Consider the following 9,029-nt stretch of genomic DNA (forward strand, 5'->3'; position numbering starts at 1 on the left):
AAATGAATAATAAAAACTGAGATGAAAAATGTACTTAAGCCAGAATTTTAATATTACTATGGTAAAATAAATGTTCAGCGATATCTTCAAAAGATTTTTTAATTTTGGCGCACTTTTTTTTCTATATAATGTTGATATGGTAACTAATAAATACTGTAAATTTTGTTATGCTAGCATGTGTAGAAATATTCAAACCATGTGTGTTACAACTAACCCCGCGTTACTTTGTGCCCCGCGCTCCCCCTAAAGAAGATCTTATTTTAGAATATTAACAGTTATAAATTTGTCCATTATTCTTAGTTAAGTGTAAATTGTTGTAATTTGCTTATGGCTCGCAAATATAATGCTCAGTTAACTGAAATAAATCAGGCTTGATGACGTATGCAGCCTGCAAATGCGACCTCTGGAGGATGCAGCCTTCCATTTGAGAAAGGGCCATAAAGTCACTTGCTTCATTTATTGAATGAATGAGCTGTTTGAACGAATCGGTTGAATCAATGACTCACTCATTAAGACAGTGACTTGCCGCCACCTACTGGTGGTTTGGTTTCATATTGGTTTCAAATCATTGCATTTTTCCAACATTTCATATTTGTATGTTAAAAAAGTAAAACATTAATCTTATAATATTATTTATGCATTTGCAATTTTACTGTGTAGGCCTAAATACATTTATGGAACCTCTTCATTAAAAATCTGAGTAAATGCATCTAAATGGCATTTCTGATGCAGCTCCTGTTTCATCTACAGTGGAAAGATGGAGTTTGTTGATACTGATTTCATTTGAATGGTAACAACCATACAGTGTCTTATTATTCTAACTGAATGTATTGATAAAATGTAAGAATTTGACATTAATTATGACACGTATATTTTATAAAGTTAGGAAAATATTGCCCTTCATAAAGTTAAAAAAGTGTCCTAGAATCAATTTAAGGCAAATGTCACAAATATGCTGATTAAAGTAAGACCTGATAGAGCATTGATGAGACTATTGCTTCAGAATAAATTACATTTACGCCAAAAAAAAAAAAACCTTGTGTCTGACCTGCTGTGCAATCTTTTCTCTCCTTGCATGTTTATATTGTTTCTTAATTTTTGTTCTTTTTCTCTTGTTGTAGGTCTGAATTGATTATTATTGCTGCTTTCCTTAGACACCAGTGTATTTAACAAACTCACAAACTTGGAGAGGGGTGGCTGCAGGTCAGAGTAATGGGAGTGGCAAAAGGAATGCTACAATAGAAACTAACCCTAACCAGCACGCCCTAATCTTTGGCCACGCCCACTGCTCCAGCCTGATTCTATCCCTGGTTTCGGAAAAAGCTTAAAATAAATTTTCAAATTTAAAGTGTTAAAGAAAGACCCCTCCCTGATGAATGTGCTGTAACTCACTGAATAAGACACAATGTTTCCTCTCTGTTTTTCCTGTTGTTTATTTTTATATATTGTCTAGGTTAATATACATTATTTTGTCATCTTAAACATGAATCTTGACTACAAAACAGCTATTGAATATTTCCTCAATTATTGCAGAGATACAGTTAACACATGTTGACCTTTTTTAAAAACAGGCTCCTAGTAGACTACTAAAATATACTGAGATTGAGATATAGCCCATGTGTACAGCTATAGCTCCAGTCTCCCCTCTGTAATTCATTATTTTAATACTAAAATGGCAAAACCTATGATCAGGAAAACCTTGTGAAACCAGGCCTAAATGTGTTTAAATGTTGTACTATCTATGTCTATAACGTGTTCATTTCAGTAATTAAGTTACATAATCATGTTTAAAAACTCTGACACATTCAGAGCCTTTAATATTTCTTAAAATCACTTGTTAAAATCATTCAAACTGACAACTCGGGTCATATCGACCGATTAATTAAAAGAGCAGACTCACAAGAGTCATATATTTGAGAAATCAAATCAAGCCAAAGGGAATCTAAGTGTAAAAAAAAAAAAAAAGGTCTGTATTTACACAGAAAAAGTTGTCCCGTAAAGTTTCCGCCGATGATTAGACACATAAATTTGTTCTTATATCCTCGTTAGTGTTGGTGAATCCAGATTATAATAAATGAGGGAGTGCTGTCCATCGAAGGGTTTTCTGTATAACCTCTCCCACGCACTGTCTCTCGAGCATGCGCTGCAAGTACTTTGAGTAAAGCAAAGTACACCATTCTCACAACCCATTTAAACACAATAAACAAATAAACAATTTTTATACGGGCCCAGAGTACACGATCATATTCAAAACATCTCATTTGCTGGCTGTGCATACGTCGATTCAGGCTGCATTTTGTCATGCCATTTTTAAATCATTAAGAAACAATAAATACTGTAAAAGCCATTGCATTGTACTTTAATGGCTCTTTTCATAATGTTTGTTGTAGTTATATTTTTGTACCCATGGCGGAGTGTGGGATACCTAAAGCAGACTAATTTAAAGTTTAGAAACTTTTCTCTTTATTCACCTCTGTTTTCAGTGTGTGCGTGTGTGTGTGTGTGTGTGTGTGTGTGTGTGTGTGTAATTGCATTGTTAATGGCTCTTTTCATAATGTTTGTTGTAGTTATATTTTTGTACCCATGGCGGAGTGTGGGATACCTAAAGCAGACTAATTTAAAGTTTAGAAACTTTTCTCTTTATTCACCTCTGTTTTCAGTGTGTGCGTGTGTGTGTGTGTGTGTGTGTGTGTGTGTGTGTGTGTACTTATGCATTTGCAATTTTACTGTGTAGGCCTAAATACATTTATGGAACCTCTTCATTAAAAATCTGAGTAAATGCATCTAAATGGCATTTCTGATGCAGCTCCTGTTTCATCTACAGTGGAAAGATGGAGTTTGTTGATACTGATTTCATTTGAATGGTAACAACCATACAGTGTCTTATTATTCTAACTGAATGTATTGATAAAATGTAAGAATTTGACATTAATTATGACACGTATATTTTATAAAGTTAGGAAAATATTGCCCTTCATAAAGTTAAAAAAGTGTCCTAGAATCAATTTAAGGCAAATGTCACAAATATGCTGATTAAAGTAAGACCTGATAGAGCATTGATGAGACTATTGCTTCAGAATAAATTACATTTACGCCAAAAAAAAAAAAACCTTGTGTCTGACCTGCTGTGCAATCTTTTCTCTCCTTGCATGTTTATATTGTTTCTTAATTTTTGTTCTTTTTCTCTTGTTGTAGGTCTGAATTGATTATTATTGCTGCTTTCCTTAGACACCAGTGTATTTAACAAACTCACAAACTTGGAGAGGGGTGGCTGCAGGTCAGAGTAAAGAGAGTGGCAAAAGGAATGCTACAATAGAAACTAACCCTAACCAGCACGCCCTAATCTTTGGCCACGCCCACTGCTCCAGCCTGATTCTATCCCTGGTTTCGGAAAAAGCTTAAAATAAATTTTCAAATTTAAAGTGTTAAAGAAAGACCCCTCCCTGATGAATGTGCTGTAACTCACTGAATAAGACACAATGTTTCCTCTCTGTTTTTCCTGTTGTTTATTTTTATATATTGTCTAGGTTAATATACATTATTTTGTCATCTTAAACATGAATCTTGACTACAAAACAGCTATTGAATATTTCCTCAATTATTGCAGAGATACAGTTAACACATGTTGACCTTTTTTAAAAACAGGCTCCTAGTAGACTACTAAAATATACTGAGATTGAGATATAGCCCATGTGTACAGCTATAGCTCCAGTCTCCCCTCTGTAATTCATTATTTTAATACTAAAATGGCAAAACCTATGATCAGGAAAACCTTGTGAAACCAGGCCTAAATGTGTTTAAATGTTGTACTATCTATGTCTATAACGTGTTCATTTCAGTAATTAAGTTACATAATCATGTTTAAAAACTCTGACACATTCAGAGCCTTTAATATTTCTTAAAATCACTTGTTAAAATCATTCAAACTGACAACTCGGGTCATATCGACCGATTAATTAAAAGAGCAGACTCACAAGAGTCATATATTTGAGAAATCAAATCAAGCCAAAGGGAATCTAAGTGTAAAAAAAAAAAAAAAGGTCTGTATTTACACAGAAAAAGTTGTCCCGTAAAGTTTCCACCGATGATTAGACACATAAATTTGTTCTTATATCCTCGTTAGTGTTGGTGAATCCAGATTATAATAAATGAGGGAGTGCTGTCCATCGAAGGGTTTTCTGTATAACCTCTCCCACGCACTGTCTCTCGAGCATGCGCTGCAAGTACTTTGAGTAAAGCAAAGTACACCATTCTCACAACCCATTTAAACACAATAAACAAATAAACAATTTTTATACGGGCCCAGAGTACACGATCATATTCAAAACATCTAATTTGCTGGCTGTGCATACGTCGATTCAGGCTGCATTTTGTCATGCCATTTTTAAATCATTAAGAAACAATAAATACTGTAAAAGCCATTGCATTGTACTTTAATGGCTCTTTTCATAATGTTTGTTGTAGTTATATTTTTGTACCCATGGCGGAGTGTGGGATACCTAAAGCAGACTAATTTAAAGTTTAGAAACTTTTCTCTTTATTCACTTCTGTTTTCAGTGTGTGTGTGTGTGTACATTTTCAATGTAAAATGATTTTAGTAAATAACTCTTAAAACCTAATATGTTAACATGCAACTTAGAGTCAGAGACACACAGTCAGCTTATAAATGCTATCCTGTGTTTTTGTTATTTTTTCTTCACCTGAACAGAATCAGTTGATCTCCCAACTATATGTTCTTCTCCCTTGATGCTGCTGGTATTAGAAAGAGTCAACATGTCAAGTTTATAAAAGGCAGCATGGGTTGTAGCTTTTTATCTGGTGTTGTGGAACCTCCAGGAATCAGTGTAGGTTTGTGTTTCAGATGATGAGCAATTCAGAGCTGTTGGAGATACAGTTAGCATATCTTCAGAGATTTTGTATATAAAGGAAGTCACAGGGAGCAATACGCTTCACAGTGAATCTTACAGCAATGAACCAAACCGACATCTGTCAGGAATATTGGTGTCCAGAGAGATCTGTTTCTTTATCTGTGTATGTGATTCTGTATGTGGCCGCAGCAGCTGTGTCTCTTCTGACCGTGTGTGGAAACCTGCTGGTCATCATCTCTGTTAGTCACTTCAAGCAGCTCCACACACCTGCGAACATCCTCATCCTCTCTTTGGCTGTGTGCGATCTCCTGGTTGGAGTTTTTGTGATGCCGTTTCACTTATCTTGGCTTATTGAGTCATGTTGGATTTCTGGATCAGTGATGTGTTCAGTTTTCAGTTTTGTGACTTTTCAGGCGACAAGCGTGTCTGTTCACACTGTGGCTCTGATAGCAGTTGATCGTTTTTTGGCTTTAAGTTCTCCTTTTCTTTACTCTGAGAAGATCTCACCCACTGTGATCTGCATAGCAACTTTATTTAACTGGTTGTTTTCACTCTTTTATAACTTTACTCTTCTTTTTGTTAATGGAAACTTTGCTGATGTCACGTGTCCAGGAATATGTATTGCTGTTATAGATGGGGTTTCATCCCTCATTGATCTCCTGTTTGTGTTTCTTATGCCTTGTACACTTATTATAATATTATACACTCATGTTTTTGTCATTGCTAAGAAACATGCGACTGCTATAAGAGCCCTTCAGGTTCACAACAGAACACAATCCTCCAAAAACAGAGTCAGTGACAAATCAGAGCGAAAAGCTGCCATACTGCTGGGAATTCTGGTCATTGTGTTTCTCCTGTGTTTACTGCCATATTATATTTGTACTTTAGTGAGTTCATATGACAATGCTGACAGGTTTTATGTCAGAAATGTTGCTGTAATATTTTTCTTCTTGAACTCCACCATTAATCCCATCATTTATGCTTTATTCTATCCCTGGTTTCAGAAAAGTTTAAAGTTAATTTTCACATTTAAAGTGTTGAATAAAGACTCATCCCTGATGAATTTGCTCTAAGTCACTGAATGAAAAACAGAATGTTTCCCCCTTTTTTCTGTTGTTTAGTTTTAACACAGAAAAAAAAAAAGGTGTAAACTATTTTCGGCTCTGATAGCAGTTGATCGGTTTTTGGCTTTAAGTTCTCCTTTTCTTTACTCTGAGAAGATCTCACCCACTGTTATCTGCATAGCAACTTTATTTAACTGGTTGTTTTCACTCTTTTATAACTTTACTCTTCTTTTTGTTAATGGAAACTTTGCTGATGTCACGTGTCCAGGAATATGTATTGCTGTTATAGATGGGGTTTCATCCCTCATTGATCTCCTGTTTGTGTTTCTTATGCCTTGTACACTTATTATAATATTATACACTCATGTTTTTGTCATTGCTAAGAAACATGCGACTGCTATAAGAGCCCTTCAGGTTCACAACAGAACACAATCCTCCAAAAACAGAGTCAGTGACAAATCAGAGCGAAAAGCTGCCATACTGCTGGGAATTCTGGTCATTGTGTTTCTCCTGTGTTTACTGCCATATTATATTTGTACTTTAGTGAGTTCATATGACAATGCTGACAGGTTTTATGTCAGAAATGTTGCTGTAATATTTTTCTTCTTGAACTCCACCATTAATCCCATCATTTATGCTTTATTCTATCCCTGGTTTCAGAAAAGTTTAAAGTTAATTTTCACATTTAAAGTGTTGAATAAAGACTCATCCCTGATGAATTTGCTCTAAGTCACTGAATGAAAAACAGAATGTTTCCCCCTTTTTTCTGTTGTTTAGTTTTAACACAGAAAAAAAAAAAGGTGTAAACTATTTTCATCCAAAGAGTGCTAGTAAAGTTCTTAAAAAATTACAAAGAAATGGCAGGTAACATTGAATTAAACATGGAATTTTTAAGTAGAGAAACTGAAATAGTATTTTCTTGTAGAACATACTCCAATAATCTTTGGAAAATTATTTTTACAGTTAGGTTGTTTTTTTTCTACATTATTTTTGTTATATTAAATATGAGTCTTGACTATAACCCAGCTATTGAATATTTCGTCAATTATTGCAGAGATGCAGTTCATTTAAAACATGTTTACCTTTTTTGACAACAGGCTCCAATAGCAGAGTACTGAAACTGAGATAGAGATATATCCCATCCCTCTGTAATTCGTTACTTTAATACTATTATAAACCGTTAATGGGTAAGGAAAACCTTATATGTGTGTGTGTGTGTGTGTGTGTTTTCTTTACTCTGAGAAGATCTCACCCACTGTGATCTGCATAGCAACTTTATTTAACTGGTTGTTTTCACTCTTTTATAACTTTACTCTTCTTTTTGTTAATGGAAACTTTGCTGATGTCACGTGTCCAGGAATATGTATTGCTGTTATAGATGGGGTTTCATCCCACATTGATCTCCTGTTTGTGTTTCTTATGCCTTGTACACTTATTATAGTATTATACACTCATGTTTTTGTCATTGCTAAGAAACATGCGACTGCTATAAGAGCCCTTCAGGTTCACAACAGAACACAATCCTCCAAAAACAGAGTCAGTGACAAATCAGAGCGAAAAGCTGCCATACTGCTGGGAATTCTGGTCATTGTGTTTCTCCTGTGTTTACTGCCATATTATATTTGTACTTTAGTGAGTTCATATGACAATGCTGACAGGTTTTATGTCAGAAATGTTGCTGTAATATTTTTCTTCTTGAACTCCACCATTAATCCCATCATTTATGCTTTATTCTATCCCTGGTTTCAGAAAAGTTTAAAGTTAATTTTCACATTTAAAGTGTTGAATAAAGACTCATCCCTGATGAATTTGCTCTAAGTCACTGAATGAAAAACAGAATGTTTCCCCCTTTTTTCTGTTGTTTAGTTTTAACACAGAAAAAAAAAAAGGTGTAAACTATTTTCATCCAAAGAGTGCTAGTAAAGTTCTTAAAAAATTACAAAGAAATGGCAGGTAACATTGAATTAAACATGGAATTTTTAAGTAGAGAAACTGAAATAGTATTTTCTTGTAGAACATACTCCAATAATCTTTGGAAAATTATTTTTACAGTTAGGTTGTTTTTTTTCTACATTATTTTTGTTATATTAAATATGAGTCTTGACTATAACCCAGCTATTGAATATTTCGTCAATTATTGCAGAGATGCAGTTCATTTAAAACATGTTTACCTTTTTTGACAACAGGCTCCAATAGCAGAGTACTGAAACTGAGATAGAGATATATCCCATCCCTCTGTAATTCGTTACTTTAATACTATTATAAACCGTTAATGGGTAAGGAAAACCTTATATGTGTGTGTGTGTGTGTGTGTGTGTGTGTTCAAATGTTGTAGTCTAACTACATGTTATGTTTGCACCCAGTCATGGATCATATTAACACGAACCAGGCCGTAAACATATTATTGGCTTATTTCATTAATTAAGTCACATGATCATGTTGAAAAGCTCTGTCAGATTTAGAGGTTTTAATATTTCACTTGTTAGATTCATTCAAACTGACAACTTGGGTCATATCGACCGATTCATTAAAAGATCTGATTCAATAGAGTCATAAGTTTATGAATCAAATCAAACCAAAAGGAATCTAAAGGTTAAAATAATAATGGACCGCATTCACTAATTTTGTATAATTTGCGTGTTCATGTACGCAGAAAAGTTATCCTGCAAAATTTCCGCAGGTGAGTAGACACATAAATATAATCTTATATCCTTGTTAATGTTGATTCATTCAGATTATTGTAAATGAGGGAGTGCTGTTCATCGAAGGGTTTTCCCAAAGTCCCTTTAAGAAAGGTCATGTCACTAGGCGGCCATCTTTAAAGCGCCTCTCGGGCATGCAAGTGCAGCTCCTATCTCTTTGAATGGGGAAACAACAATTTCTTCAAAACTGTTCGCCAAGCTTAAAGGGGTCATATGATGTGATTTAAATTTTTCCTTTCTCTTTGAAGTGTTACAAGCTCTTGGTGCATAAAGAAGATCTGTAAAGTTGCAAAGACTAGTCTCAAATCCAAAGAGCCGAGATATTCTTTATAAAAGTTAAGAGTCAACCACACTTACCTAAAACGTCCCGTTCTAACACGCCCCCACATATCTAC

The 9,029-nt window shown here is 34.6% G+C and overlaps 3 protein-coding genes across 3 annotated transcripts; all 3 read left to right on the forward strand.

The window, feature by feature from the left end:
* The first annotated feature begins 4,796 nt into the window (after window positions 1–4,796).
* Window positions 4,797–5,941, forward strand: LOC107719391 (trace amine-associated receptor 13c-like). Its single transcript, XM_016526804.1, has 2 exons — window positions 4,797–4,848; window positions 4,956–5,941. The coding sequence occupies exons 1-2, from the start codon at window positions 4,797–4,799 to the stop codon at window positions 5,939–5,941; spliced, it is 1,038 nt and encodes a 345-aa protein (XP_016382290.1).
* Window positions 5,942–5,949: 8 nt separating this feature from the next.
* On the forward strand, window positions 5,950–6,661 carry LOC107719392 (trace amine-associated receptor 13c-like). Its single transcript, XM_016526807.1, has 2 exons — window positions 5,950–5,963; window positions 6,013–6,661. The coding sequence occupies exons 1-2, from the start codon at window positions 5,950–5,952 to the stop codon at window positions 6,659–6,661; spliced, it is 663 nt and encodes a 220-aa protein (XP_016382293.1).
* A 474-nt stretch (window positions 6,662–7,135) lies between these two features.
* On the forward strand, window positions 7,136–7,750 carry LOC107719393 (trace amine-associated receptor 13c-like). Its single transcript, XM_016526808.1, has one exon. It carries the CDS (start codon window positions 7,136–7,138, stop codon window positions 7,748–7,750), a length of 615 nt encoding a protein of 204 aa, XP_016382294.1.
* The last annotated feature ends 1,279 nt before the right edge of the window (window positions 7,751–9,029 follow it).

The sequence above is a fragment of the Sinocyclocheilus rhinocerous genome, unplaced genomic scaffold (assembly GCF_001515625.1).
Source record: "Sinocyclocheilus rhinocerous isolate Xijiao unplaced genomic scaffold, SAMN03320098_v1.1 scaffold303, whole genome shotgun sequence".
Taxonomy (NCBI): Eukaryota; Metazoa; Chordata; class Actinopteri; order Cypriniformes; family Cyprinidae; genus Sinocyclocheilus; species Sinocyclocheilus rhinocerous.